Raw genomic sequence first — 14,935 nt, 5'->3', positions numbered from 1 at the left:
CGACTCGACTGCTTGATGCCAGAGGTCAGCAGGGGACATGCTGATGAAGGGGGAAGAACAGAAGAGGAGGAGAGGCCCTTACTGCAGCTGGCACCTTGGCTGCTCTTTGCCTGGCAATGTGGTTCCAGCATCAAGCAACCCAAAAGGCAGGCACGTTACCTGTGTAGGTATGTTGACAGCAACCATCATTTCGGGAACAGACTCTTCTGAAGAAGATTAACTTTCCTCATAGCAATCTCACCTATTTTGATCAGCGGCCTAGCACCAATTTGAAGACATTTACCTGACAGAAAGTCATGGGAACAGTTGAGAACAGTAGTTCCTGGCTGAATCCAAGAAAGGGGAATCTCTTCCGGCTTGGGTGAGCCCAAGATCACAATGTCAGCCTCATGAAGCTAGAAAGAAAAAGAAAAACACCACACACATTGTCAACTGTAGCATAAAGACGTGACGATCAACACCAAATGCCTTCAATGTAACAGACAACAATCTTCAGAGTTCAGTTCCACACGGATGCACTGACAGAATCACTTTACTAATTTACTAATGTAGCTCATATTAGTACAAACCAAACGTGATCATCATATCCTAGAAAAAAAAAGCTTTAAAAATTTCTTCAGGGGGACTTCCCTGGCAGTCCAGTGGTTAGAACCCTGCTTCCACTGCAGGGGACTCGGGTTCGATCCCTGGGATGTGGCATGTGGGGAACTAAGATCCCACATGCCGCATGGCATGGCCACGAAAAGGAGAGAGACAGAGAAGGACAGGTCCATCATTGTGATCTGTACAGCAACAAAGAAAATAAAGTGTTTACTCTTATTAAAAAAAAAAAAATTTCTTCAGGGCAGTCACTTCAGCATATATACTACGTGTAGTCTTATCATTTACATGTTTTCAACACTAACTGCAATATCAAGAAAAAGGATGGGGCCAAGGAAACGGCACTGATGGGAGGAGGAGACTGCAAGCTGAAGGGGGTGGACAGCATCCTGACTCATGCAGCATCCTGCCGTAGGGGGGAGATAGTGCTGGTCGCAATGAAGCCACTTGAAGATCTGACCAGTGCAGGGAGCCTTCCGGCCTGTACAACTGCATAATCAAAATTAGACCCATATGGAACTTGTACTAGATCCATGGACAGATTTTCAAGAGCTCAAGCAAGAATCGCATTTTCCTTGAGGTCCTGGTTAGTCTCTTGTCAAACTGTTTTTTTTTTTTTTTCTTAAAGAAAAAGGAAACAATGCAACCACTACTACAAAAGACATTCACATGTCTGCCCTGTTTGTATTTTGGTAACACGGCACAGGAGGAACATGTCTGGAAGGATGGTTATGAAGCAGGGTGAGAGGTTGGTTCTGGCCTCAACAGAAGAATGACCACCTGTCCCAGTACCAACTAAACAACCAGACTTCCAAGTGGATCCATATGTGGAGGGAGAGAGCTGAAGAAGGAATCTTAGACCCATGGGGAAAATACCAACAGCTGCACGTGTCAGCTCACAAATACGTGAGGTTGGTTTCATCATACCCATTTAATGGACAAGTAAACTGAGGCTCAGGGAGTGTAAGTACCTCTATGGTATGTCCTGTCTCCCTAGCGAACACAGCCTTGGAATACTCAATACTCTATGAGGCAGAAAGAGAGGGAAGCTGACAGCCCTCCACTCTGTAGTGCTGATGGCCCCTCCCCCATTGCTTTTTCCACAGACTTCAATGCCCTGCAACTGACTGCAGACTCTTCAGAATCAAACAGACAGGAACGGAAGACAAAACACAAAAACACCCCCAGTGCCACTACCCTCACCCAACCACCCAACAGCCCAGGAAGTGAACGGGCTCCAATGGTCCTCATCCGCTCTCAGCTTGGACATGCTGATCGCTGAAGATCATGGGGAAGGACCAGGCCAGCTCCTCAGCCCAAGTCTGTAACACTGTTTGGGCAAGAGGCTGCATCAGCTAAAGTCTCAGGAATCTTGGGAACAAAAAAGCCAAGATCTAGAGCAGCTCCGAGCTCCCATGATAGGAGAAGCATGGTGAAAATTTAAATGCACAAGTTAACATCCCAGAAACACCGGATCAGCTGGATCATGCAAATAGGGGAGAGCAATTCAGTGAGTACCGCTAATGAGGCCCGAAGGTGCTCACTGCTTTTCAGCACCGCCCTAAGGCACAGGAAGAGGAATACGTTAAAATGGTATCTCTGTGAGTCTGTATTAATCACATGCAAAAAGAGATCCCTACTAGAAAAACCACTTTTTTAATGCCCAAGTCACAGTACTGTGAACCCGAATTAAGAGGTTTACAGCCAATATTCCCAGCAATCTAGTGCGTTAACGCCCCATGGGTTCTGTACAGATAGAGCTGAAAGGCAGCCAGACTTGCAGGTGATGGTACATTTAGGGGAAAAATGTGTTCTTATGGAAAGAGGATTTTAAACATCTGATAAGAAAATATGTGTGTTCCTTTACCACTGCAGACACTCAACCACAGTAAGACTTGAAACACAGATGCTTAGCGTGTGGCAAGTGATCAGCGAATAAGAAACGCCATTTCGCTGCACTTTCCACGCTCGACGGCGGCAAAAACAGAACATGTTAAAACATCTACAAAAAGGAAGTTAATATGTACAAGACTGCAATGTTCATTTTGGAAAAAGCCAAGGATCACAGGTTTAATTGAGTCCCCTAAGAGCACTTAGTTTCCTCCATGTGGTGTCTTCCGTACAACCTGTTCTTTTCATTACCGATAAATCTTGGAAATCTCATTCCGACCCCTTAACTGTGTACCTAGACTCGGCTCGAAAACGGGCCGTGCTAACAAGCAACTGGGGGGGGCAGCTGATCCCGCAAAGGCCAAAATCTCCTCCCCCAGACGTGATCGCATCGGAGATGCTAATCTTTCTGGAAAGGAAAAGTGCTAGATGCTTAAATCAATAAATAACCCACGAAGGCCCAGGCGAGGTTTTTAATGAGCTACGATTCAAGAAGAATTATCATCTCACTGGCTGTTTCTACTTTCTTCCTCCCTAATGGGAAGGACCCTGGCCAAAGCCTGGCTTGAAACTTTACTCATAACAAAATATTGCCTTCTCTGCTGAGACTTGAGTGGAAGCAGCTTTCAGCGAACCGCCCACTCCCCAGGCAGAAGACCAAATGTTAAAACAATCGCGAGACACAGATATGCAGGCATTTAGCGTGGAGCACGTGGGAATGCGGAGGGTTTAGATACCATGAAAACTACTTTTCTGAAGTCACTGCTTTTTCAGGGGGTGTGGATGGGGGACAGGTCTCAGAATACGGACGGGGAGATGGAGGACAGATAGGACTTGCAGAGTTATAAGGAACCTCACAACTTTGTACTTAGCAAATGAAATGCATTTTAAAATGGAAACTCCAGAAAGGACAGCCCCACCTTCCTAGTTAGAAGACAGGACTTATGCTATCAACGGTTTTGAAAGGGCATATATGAATCTCAGGCATGAGGTCTGTATGCCTACAAAAGGTAGGACAGGTGAAAAAAAAGGTTTGGAGCTATGTCCTGAAGCATCGTGATGGAATTACCTGAGACCTATCAAACCTGCTTCTACATCCTTCAAAAGTTATCAACACAATTCAGAAAATAAAGTTCAAAATGAAGAACAATACTTAAAAAAAAAAAAAGCTACTTTTCTCCAGCAAACACATGCTTCTCACATTACAGCGACTGAAGAGAATAAAAGAGATCCAGGATTCTTTAGTGAATATACTCTTCACCTGCCATCTCTCAAGCACCACCTGGGGCAGACACTGAGGTTGCTGAGGATAGGAATATAAAATTCCCTGCCTACAAGATCTGGGAGCTGGGGATCTTCAAGATGGAGGCGCAGGGCAAACCACTGGAATACGGAAAAGAAACAAACGTTCGATTTCTACTTCTTTTGCCCACACAGTTGGTAAAATACTTAAAAACGTTGCTAGTGTTTAACACCCGGCAGTCCCTGTGCAACAGGGACATCCGGCAGCTGTCACATACAGTTAAGTACAGGGAGGGGCCCCGAGGGAGGGAGGGAGGGTGGGAGGTGACCCGGCCCTCATTCTTTCACTTTCAATGAACTGGGACACTTTGTGGTTAGTGCAAGCCGGGTGAGCGGCTTTACAGATCACATCATGTTCCGCAGAAGACTTTTCACGGTGCTCTGCAAGGACAGGGTGTGTCTGTGAAATCTCATGTGGCGTGGAGGCCCCGTGGCCATCTCATGGCAAAGACCTAAAAAGAGTGAAGTGTTCTTCTTTTTTATGAAATGTCACTTTCTTTCAATAAATGCCAAATTCCGGGATTTGCTGGCCTTTTCTTGGTAACAGATAAGTAGCTGTCAGACCGGGCCACTCTGGCTGCCCTCACACCATCAGCTGTGTTTTAGGAAGATTCCTCTCGATGCTGGAGGGGCTGAGAGGGAAAGCATTCTACTGCAGCAGGCAGAGGACAGGGCTGGTAGGAAGCTGGATGCCTGGAACTGAGGAAGGTCAGGAGGATGGGGGTGCAGGCTGGGATCTGCCAGCATTATAGACATAGTTAAAACTAGAAGCTTGGACAAGATCCCCGAGGGAAACAGGTAGAATGGGGAGAAAAAGGTGTTTAAGGCATCTCTTGGGAGCACTCATCGTAAATGACAAAAGACGGGAAGAAATGATATGACTCTGGTGAGACTCCAGACACAGGAAGGACTGGATGCCTTCAAGCCGGCACCGGTTCCAGTGATGCCCAGTGGCTAAGCAAGCTAAAAGCAAAGAAACTCCGGTTTTGGCAATTAGGAACTCATCAGTGACTTTATTATAGAAATGGGCATTGGCAACCATGCCTGGGTAAACTCTTGCCCTTTGAATCCAGTGTATTCCCTGACGACGGAGATTTCACTGAGGCAGAGCTTTTCATAAGCAGAGTCCCTGTTTATCCATAAATTATTCAAACTTAGAATGTCTAACTTTTTATTCGAATTAACTGAATATCTACCGAAGGATTCTTGCTTCGTACCCATGGATAAATATACAGACTTTCCTGCAATATTAAGCATACTATCAAAGGAGAACATCAAAATAACTGTGTAAACACTCTAAAATAAGGATGTCAAACCATGTTCATTCAGATGTTGTAATACTTTGGCAAGATAAGAGAATGAGTCTCAGCAAAAGGTACCTCCCCCACTTCAGCAAGTGATCTCATCCCAGAGAATTTTTTTCCTTTCTGGAATTGCCTATGTTTCTTTTTTCCACTCTCATCTGTGATCAGCAGGACATTATTGGCTTTTAAAATTAAGACCTATTTCATAAATCAGAATGACTACAAGCCACATGGATAATTTGGGAGTATGATCACAGCACTTAGCTCCCCAACTTTTCCCCCAAAGGTTAATAAATGACCTTCCTTTTTCTAAAACGTTCATGTCTTACTTCATCATTCAACATATTTACCGCTCAACGTATGAGAAGAGTGTATCAAAGATAGCCAGTTGTGTCCCAAATGATATAGAAAAGACAGTTAATCCCTCTTCAAGTTTACTTGATTCTCACATAAATTATGATGGATGATAAAAGGAAAATGCAACCTCAAATCCACTAATGGATATACTTTGATTCATCAAGCATAATTCCCTTGGGCTTCCCTGGTGGCGCAGTGGTTGAGAGTCTGCCTGCTGATGCAGGGGACACGGGTTCGTGCCCCGGTCCGGGAAGATCCCACATGCCGCCGAGCGGCAAGGCCCGTGAGCCATGGCCGCTGAGCCTGCGCGTCCGGAGCCTGTGGTCCGCAACGGGAGAGGCTACAACAGTGAGAGGCCCGCGTACCGCAAAAAAAAAAAAAAAAAAAAAAAGAATTATTCCCTTTCTCGCATCCTAGGAAGAAATAAAACTAAAAAGTAGGGCTGAGACACACACAGAGAGCGTGAGCTCACACCTGTGTGTGTCTGTGCGTGTGTGTATGTGTGATGAGAGATAATCTAATATGACAAAGACTCAGAACCACGTAGCACAAAAATGTGGAAAAGACCAACTTATGGTCCCCAGATCCACGAGAAGCAAGCCCCACTTAACAGAGGCAGGACAGCCTTATGATTTACGGTTATGCCGTGTTGAAGTTAAGGTGAATTGATGAGACTGTGGGAAATTCAGCGTTGCGTCGCATTTCCCGCCATACTTGTGCTTTCCAATTCTGAACCCTAGGCTGCACATCGGATTTCTGCATCCCACTTCCCCTGAGTAACTCTCTGGCCTTAGTTGCCTCCTTGGAGAAGTGAAGAAGCTGCACTTGACAGAGAGGAACTGAGGTGCAGAGGGAAGACCGTGGCAGGTGGGGTTTATAAGACCCGATTCATATCCAGGCTCTGCTCCTTTTCACTGACAACCAGGGTCAAGGCACCATACATAACACCTTGCTTTCAGGATATAACGCTAGTATATGAAAACACTTTGAAAACGAAATCTGTACACAAATGTAAGGTGCTTTATCATTATAGATTATGTTAAGACCTACCAACTAGAGTATTCTAATTCTACATCCTTAGGAAGCATTTACACTGGAGAAGAAGGGGTAAAAGATAGAGCCAGGCTCTGCCGATGGTGCGGACAGGCAAGCAGGGATGATCTGTAGGTGGACGGGAGGTGATGTCACTGGCCTGATCTCTGCAGGACACAGCCTGGAGCCCTTCCTTTGTGCAGTACCTGCCTTGAACCATCTGAGACTTCACACGCCCCCTTTGGATCTCACGCCAAGTTTCAACAGATTCTCTCAGATCCCTTTCTCAATGCTGCTAAATATAAATGGCCTGATTTGGGGGCTTTTTAAAAAGTTCTATTCACCTCCTTCTCTGGTGTTAATAAGCAAGACAATGATCAGGCAGAAGCAAGAGTGAGAGGAATGGGAGCTGACATCCAAAGGCATTTTCAGTCCATGAATGTTGAAATATCTGTCAAAGAAACTCAGGGAGCTACATTATCCAGGTCACTTAATCACACATTACTCAGCAGCCTTGGTATTTGCTTGGCACAAGATCTGTGCTGCCCCAGGGTCGGTGGTATCTTCTCCAACCAGCCACTACAGGGGGGTGGGGTGGGGGGAGGGACTCACATCAATGAGGCTGTACTGCATGTCCACACACCTGACCAGGGTGCCCCCCACCCTGCCCTCTCAAGAGGGTGGACACATCCATTCTGAAGAGTGCCCCTGGAGGGGTGGTGAGAAGCCCAGGGCTCAGGGAGCAACTGGCTTCCTTATCTTAGGAAGATATCTGTGGGACTATTAACTGTGGGAATGAAGCAGTGGTGAACTCAACCCAAGTCTAATGTCTTGGGCCTTGGTCCCGCTAATGTTGCCCATCCGAGCTGTCAGATACTTTTGGGTTTTCAAGATTAGACTTTAAAGGTACTTTTAAAGATTGGGTTTTGTGATTATCTGGAATAAGAGCTGACGTGGGCTAGTGGCTAAAAATACTGGCTGTACTGCCACCTCTATGATTTTCAAATTATATACATTTGCACAGTCTCTTTACTTCTCTGAGCCTCAATTTCCTCATCTATGATATGGGAAGAGTGAGAGTCCTGCCTAATAAGATGGCTGCAGAATCAACGAGATAACACAAGTGAAGGACAGTCCTGGTTCACAGTAACCACTAACCCAATGATTGTTAGCCGTCCTTACTGCTGTTACCATATGTTACTGGTTTAAGGGTAGCCTCTCTGGTGAAAAAGAATTATCGTGCTCATCAGAAACCTTGGAGGACAGAAGGCAGTGGGATGACATATTTAAAGTGCCTGAAGAAAACAAGATCTGTCAACTGAGAATTCTATATCCAGCAAAACTGTACTTCAAAAAAAAAAAGGGGGAGAAATGAATACATTTGCATATTAAACAAAGTGGAGGGAGTTCGTTACCATTAGACCTGCTCTACAAGAAGTGAAAAGACACTAGTCAGTAACTCCAAGCTGTGTGAAGAAATGAAGATCTCCAGAAAAGCCAGTATTCTTGTATTTTTGGTTTGAAACTACACTTATAATTTCCTACCCGATTTAAAAGACAAATGCATTAAAAATTATAAATATAAAAAAGAAAAAAAAACTTGTGTAACTTGCCAATCCAGTCCAGTTTAAAAGCTAGGGTTGGGCTTCCCTGGTGGCACAGTGGTTGAGAGTCTGCCTGCCGATGCAGGGGACACGGGTTCGTGCTCCGGTCCGGGAAGATCCCACATGCCGTGGAGCGGCTGGGCCCGTGAACCATGGCCACTGAGCCTGTGCGTCCGGAGCCTGTGCTCCACAACGGGAGAGGCCACAACGGTGAGAGGCCCGCATACCCCCCCCCAAAAAAAAGCTAGGGTTTTCCAGGAATTCCCTGGTGGTCCAGTGGTTAGGACTTGGTGCTTTTACTGCCGTCAGCCTGGGGTTCGATCCCCGGTCAGGGAACTAAGATCCTGTAAGCCACGTGGCTCGGCCAAAAAACAAAAGCTAGGGTTTTCCCCACAATCTCTGGAAAATAGATTACTTTTTCAAAATCTCATATGTATAATACACATATATTTAGAATTTTCCAATTCCCTTTTTAAGGCCTTTTGTATGCTACGTACCGAATTTAAAGTGGAAATGACTTTGTGATAATTTAGCTTGGCTCAAGAAAACAGCCTACTTTGATCCTTCAAGTGTGAAAGACCTGTATTTTTCCTTCTTCTGCTAGTGCTAGTTTTGACGATCTCCGTGCTCAGGAGAAACAAGATCCTCTGAGACAAACAAAATACAACGCTTCTCTTATTCTGGGGTTATTTCTTATACACGCAGCTGGGATCGACCTGATTCGTTGCAGCTGGAGGCCATTTCGCCATCATCTTCCAGCTGCGCCCGACCACAGATTCCGAAGAGGCTTTCCAGCCAGCGGAGCAAGTGAGGGCGTGTGAGCACAGCCCCGGGGCGCCTGCCAGCCTCTCCTCCCAGGAGAGGGGTACCACTCCGCCTCATAAATACTAAATGCAGAACATTTGCTTTTGGTATCAGAGTGAACTCCTTGGGGTGAGGAAGAGGACATCTCCATATCTAGGCCCATTTTCACAGGGCGGATGGCTGTCCCCTCCTACATGAGGGTGTCATTCCACTCCAGGGGCCTGGGGAGCTGAGTGAGGGGCCTTCGTTTGGGTGGAGGAAGGAGGGCGATTCCTTATCTGGACCCAAAAACATCACACCCAGTGCTTTGGGGTACCAACAGCTGATGCTCCACAGTGTGTAGCTGATTTGGGTCAGTGCCCAGACATTCTTCCCCTCTCCCATGTAAATACAGAATGCCTCTCAAAGCAGAATGCATCTTTGTTTTGATGCTGCAAAACAAAGCAGGAAACTTATTCTTAATTTTCAATCATACACTCAGAGGGGCATAAACTATCAAGCTACCAAATACAGAAGTCAACTCTCTTTCCTGTACTTCTCTAAAAAGGCAAATCTCAATTCTCATGTTCAGACTCCATGAGATTTCATGCGTAATCAGTATCCAAAGACTATCTTTAGATCTAGGCAGGCTGTTAGAGAAGGGATCCATTTCTATGTAACTAACTCAATGTAACTACTCCTCAAAATCGTAGGAAGGACTACTATTCCTGGAAGGAGTGACTGGTAAACCAGGAATCCCCAGGAGACATGATCTGAAGTGGAGCAGCTTGAGTAACACAGGCATCAGGGAAGGAAGAGGTCCACAGCCCTGGAGGTGAGGACCAGAGGGAGAGCCCAGACTGGCCAAAGCTGGGCACCCACTCTCTCAGGGACACTGTCTCTTAGTTTTCCTCCAATAAGGAACCCTGGGTCCTGATTTTTTATTACCTCCTTACAGTGTGATTACCCACTGGCCTTTCCATTTCCACACTGAGGATCAACTGCACATCCGTATGGTGAAACTTGCCAGTGTCCTTCCTGACTCACCATCAGTAACAGCCAAGCTATTACCAGGGATCCTGTGCTAAGCAAACTTACGTGATCACTGAATTCTCACAGCAGCCCCATGAGGCAGGGAGTATTATGATCCCCATTCACCACATAAGGAGACAGGCTCAGAGACGTTAAACAGATAAGGCTTGAATCCAGAGCTGTCTCCACCAACGCCTATGTTTTATTGCTTCCCGAAAACACAAATGTTGTCTCTGACTCCAGACCTTCAAAGACAGTTCCTACTGGTTGCAGCAGGCTGCGACTGCTTCAAGGTCATCCCAAACTTGAAAGGCTACGTGTAGTTCAGGAGGTGGTGGACAGGACTCCAGTGTTACAGTCCCCTCCTGATCCCCAAACCCTCACCCCCCTGGTTTTGGAAATCCCCCACCAGATGGCCAACAGGGGGTCTTGTCCCATGTCAGGTACAAACAAGCAGGTAAGAAATGCTTTTCAAAGATAACGTCCTGTGACCTAATAGCTATAATCCTTTGCTTGCTCTTTGCTCTCCCTGATACTTAGCATTGTTGATAATGAGAAGATAAATGGGCCATAATCTTAAAATGCACTGTTCAGATGCACTTATAATGCACTATCATCTTAAAATGCATTGTCGATGGAATCAGAAAACAAAAATCCGAATCTGTTGTTAAATTTATACTTTCAAGGATTCTCACAGTGGAGGCTTTCCGAGGGTGGACACAGCCTGTCCCGTTCAGGTGTCCTGGACACTAACTTGGGCCTGGCTGTTCTTTGCACCACATTAATTGCAGTCACTGTGGTCTGCGGAGGGCGCACTGACCCTCTGAAACCAGGCCCCGCAATGGCCTGTGTTTTAGAAAGAAAATGTAGGAATACTGAAACGTCAAATGTCAGGCAGAAGCATGGAGGCCTATCAGCGGGGAGGTAAGTGACTAGTGAAGTTGGCTCCTAGCACCAAAAAATGGAAAGATACAGCCTTTATCCTGTGGTGTGAGGGGAGCCTGTTGTATGTAAGTAAGCCAGGTAGAGAGGGCCAAACACCAGAGACCAAGTGAACTTTAAAGACAAGTACAGGGAGCCCGGAATTTTTCCCTATTTTTGGCTATAAAGTTGAAGCAATAAAAAGAGTGGAAGTTGACAGCCTATAAGATTCACAGCGGTGCCACTCTAAGTGCCACGGACTTAGGAAAACAAAATGTGCGTGCAACGTCAGCTATTGAAAAGAGCCTTCTTAGACATGCGGGAACCGGAATGCTATTCAATTTCTAGATTCTCTAGAGAATAAAGCCTTGTAATCATCATTCTCAAAGTCAGGGTGAGCTTTATCCGAAAGAGTCAAGGTGATTTATTTCCATAATAAAAAAAGCACTTTGAAAGATGTCTTTGTTGTTCAAAAATACAGATACAACTAGCAAAAGTATCTGTGACAGCTGTGAAAACACTGAATTGCCAATGAAGGCATTTTTCTCTTTTTCGTCACAGCTGTTCAGTTCAGGGCAAGTTTACTGTCCTCTTCTACTAAGCTTCCCAACCTAAAATCCTGGCCTCTATGAAGTATGAAACATTGTCCTTGAATTTTCTTGAATAGGCTGCCACCACGTGGTGACCACTGAAAAAGCACATAGGTTTGAGTTTAATTGCAAGACCATGTTGCTGGGCTATTTTAAAACAAGAAGCAATTATGTACATCAGATCCACCTGCCACTGAAAAATTACAAATCTCAGTCGAGAGGCCCGTCTCCCCTGGACAGGACTACAACTTGTTGGTTTCCATCCTCACGCTGCGAAGTGAAGACCATGTATTTTTAGATTTTAGTTAATTTATTGTACTTAATGCGCTTTTAATTTAACTTCACTTTGCTTGAAATCTGTGAAATTCATTGTCAGTTTTTGAAATTAAAAACTTTATTAACTATTTCAGACATGGAAATGTAAAAGAATAACATAACACACCTGGACATCCCGCCCATTGGCTAGTTGAAGGAAAGGCATGACCAACACAAGTGAAGGTCCCCTAGTCTCCTCTTACCTACCTGCACATCTTTGTCCTGTCATGGTTTTCCTGATCTGGTTCACAGTTTCTACTCCTTTCTTTATACTTTTACTTTATATGTATGGAGCCCTAAAAATATATACGTGGTACTGATTTAAAACCCTATATAAATGGTGTTAGATGAAATACAGCCTTCTGCAACGTGATTTTTTCCAATGAATGCTGTTTTTAAAAATTCTTTCTTGTTGATATTTACAGCTTTAGTTTTCCTCAAAACTGTCTTGTTTTTGTCCTTGTGCTTCCATGTAAATGGAATCAGCTTGTCAACGTCTACACAATAATATTATGTCAGGGTTCTTTTTTTTTTTCTTGTGGTATGAGGGCCTCTCACTGCTGTGGCCTCCCGTTGCAAAGCACAGGCCCCGGACGCGCAGGCTCAGCGGCCACAGCTCACGGGCCCAGCCACTCCGTGGCATGTGGGATCCTCCCAGACCGGAGCACGAACGCGCGTCCCCTGCATCGGCAGGCGGACTCTCGACCACTGCGCCACCAGGGAAGCCCTACGTCAGGATTCTGATTCTAATTTATAGACTGATTTGGGGAGAATTAGTACCTTTAAGACAAGTCTTATTGGGCTTCCCTGGTGGCACAGTGGTTATGAATCCACCTGCCGATGCAGGGGATATGGGTTCAAGCCCTGGTCCGGGAAGTTCCCACATACCACGGAGCAATGAAGCCCATGCGCCACAACTACTGAGCCTGTGCTCTAGAGCCCGTGAGCCACAACTACGGAAGCCCGCGTGCCTAGAGCCCATGCTCCGCAACAAGAGAAGCCACCGCAATGAGAAGCCCGCGCACCGCAACGAAGAGTAGTCCTCGCTCTCCGCAACTAGAGGAAGCACGCACGCAGCAAGGAAGACCCAGTGCAGCCAAAAATAAATAAATAAAATAAATTAATTAATTAATTAAAGAGGAAAAAAAAAGATGAGCCTTCTTATCCGTGAATATGGTATCTCTGCTTTTAATTGGGTCTTCTTAATGACATTCATCAAAATTATATAATTTCTTTCAAAAGGTCAGAAATAACTTTTGTTAAATATATTCCTAGATATCTTATATTCTCATTGTTATCATAAACTGTATTTCTTTAAAAATTAATTTTCTAACTGTGGGGAGTAGTGTTTAGAAATGCAATTGATTTTTGCATGTTGATCTTATATCCAAGAACCCAGATGAACTCTTACTAATTCTGATATTTTAATAGGTTCTTTTGGACTTTTTATGTAATCATATTACCCAGGATTGATGACAGTTTGGTGTCTTCCTTTCCGATCATTATGAATTTTCTTCCTTTCTTTCTTCATATTACTGCATTGTCTAGGAATTCCCACACAATGCTGGTTAGGAGTACTAATAACAGGCGCCCTTGTCTTTCCTAATTTAAGAAAATGTTTCTAATGTCACTGTTAAATGAGATTTTTCACTCTAAGTTTTTATAGATGTTTTATCTTGTTAAGGAATTTCCTTAAATTCCTAGTCTAATGTTTTTCTCAGGAAAAAATCATAATGAATATTAGATTTTACCTAGTGACTTTTCTGCATCTACTATGGTGACAGTATAGTTTTTAATCTGATAATGTGGTAAATTACATTAATACATTTTAACAGATTTTAATGTCAGACCCCCCTGCAATCCTATGATAGTCCCAATGGGATAGTGGATTTGGTTTTCTATTTTGCTAACGATTATTTCATCTATGTTATAGGTGAAATTGGCCTGTAATTATCCCTTAGCATCTTGTCATTGTCTGCACTGGGCACTCATACAATGAGTTAGGAAATGTTCTTTTTCTATTCTCCAGAGAAAATGTTCTTTCCTGTGGTAACTCATTTATAAAACGACCTAGTGCCTTTTTTTGTTTGCTTGTTTGCTGGGTAGACTGATTCAATGTCTTCAATTATATATAAGACTACTCAATTTTACTTGAATCCGTTTTGTAGGTCACAGTTTCTAGGACAAGTTTTCATTCCATACAATTTTTCAAATTTATCAACATAAAGTTGTTCATATTCTCCTTTTTAAAAAATAATTTTTGCTTCTGTGGTTATGTCCCCTTGTTTGTTCCTAACATTGCTGGTGTTCTCTCTTTTTGTCTTAATTACTTTGGCTAGTGGTGTGTCTATTTTACTAGATTTTTCCAAGAACTATCTTTCGGCTTTGCTGATAACCTCTCATATTACATATTTGTTTTCTATTTCAGTAATCTCTGCTCTTTTGTTTTCATCCTTTGAGATTTTCTGCTGTTCTTTCTCTAACTTTTTACGTTAAACGATCAGCCTATGCATTTCAGTCCTCCTTTTCTAATATAGGCACTGAAGGATATGTTTCCAACATGAAAGATGCTTACCTTGCTTTGAAGCTGAGGTGTTTTCCACTGGGAGCTCATTGTCATGGACCCTTTTCTCTGGAACAGGCATTGCAGGGTGGCTTCCAAAGACCCATGGGCTCCTATTACCAAGATCTTCTTTCCATCTAAGTTGACACCTACCCACCAAATGGAAATTCAGTATTATAATCAAAACTTCAAAGTCTTCCTCCCATACAGCTTTAATGTAAGGAAAAATAGCTTTTATTTTAATTTAATTTAATTTTTTGGACAGGAAAGCAGCATTTATTGGTGGGCGTGATTAAGGAGGGGACAGCGCCAATGCTCTCATGAGTGAAGGGCTTGCCGTTTGTCCAAGGGGCCACGATTAGGGATGTATTTGATCCCACAGCTATCTGGGATGAGCCACTTTTCTACCACCATGTTTTCATATTCATCCACATTAAACTTAGTAAATCCCCACTTCTTGGAGATGCGAATCTTCTGGTGGCCAGGGAACTTGAACTCGGCCTGTGCAGGGCCTCAATCACATATTCCTTGTTCGGCAGCTTGGCGCGGATGGGCATTACGATTTGGCCAATGTGGACCCAGGCCACTGTGCCCCGGGGCTTTCCAAAGGCACCGCACATACCTGTCTGGAGCCCAGACTGG

General features: G+C 44.3%; 1 protein-coding gene and 1 non-coding gene across 12 annotated transcripts in view; one reads left to right on the top strand and one right to left on the bottom strand.

Annotated features, from left to right (window-relative positions):
* Nucleotides 1-14,935, bottom strand: part of MTHFD1L (methylenetetrahydrofolate dehydrogenase (NADP+ dependent) 1 like) — a 197,178-nt gene that overhangs the window by 168,326 nt on the left and 13,917 nt on the right. For all 11 annotated transcript variants that reach the window (XR_012324912.1, XM_033867839.2, XM_073789737.1 and 8 more), the window contains 2 exons: nucleotides 14,306-14,442; nucleotides 284-395 (listed from right to left, as the gene is read on the bottom strand). Coding sequence is in view for 10 of the 11 variants with exons in the window: in XM_033867839.2 (XP_033723730.1) it covers nucleotides 284-395; nucleotides 14,306-14,442 (249 nt within the window). In the remaining variant the exon portion in view is untranslated. The remainder of the gene's footprint in view (nucleotides 1-283; nucleotides 396-14,305; nucleotides 14,443-14,935) is intronic.
* TRNAK-UUU (transfer RNA lysine (anticodon UUU)) lies at nucleotides 8,352-8,425 on the top strand. The gene has a single exon. It is a non-coding gene; the product is annotated as a tRNA-Lys (tRNA).

Source organism: Tursiops truncatus, chromosome 12 (genome assembly GCF_011762595.2).
Source record: "Tursiops truncatus isolate mTurTru1 chromosome 12, mTurTru1.mat.Y, whole genome shotgun sequence".
NCBI lineage: Eukaryota > Metazoa > Chordata > Mammalia > Artiodactyla > Delphinidae > Tursiops > Tursiops truncatus.
The sequence above is the reverse complement of the archived record's forward strand: the minus strand, read 5'-3'. Positions and strand labels throughout refer to the sequence as shown.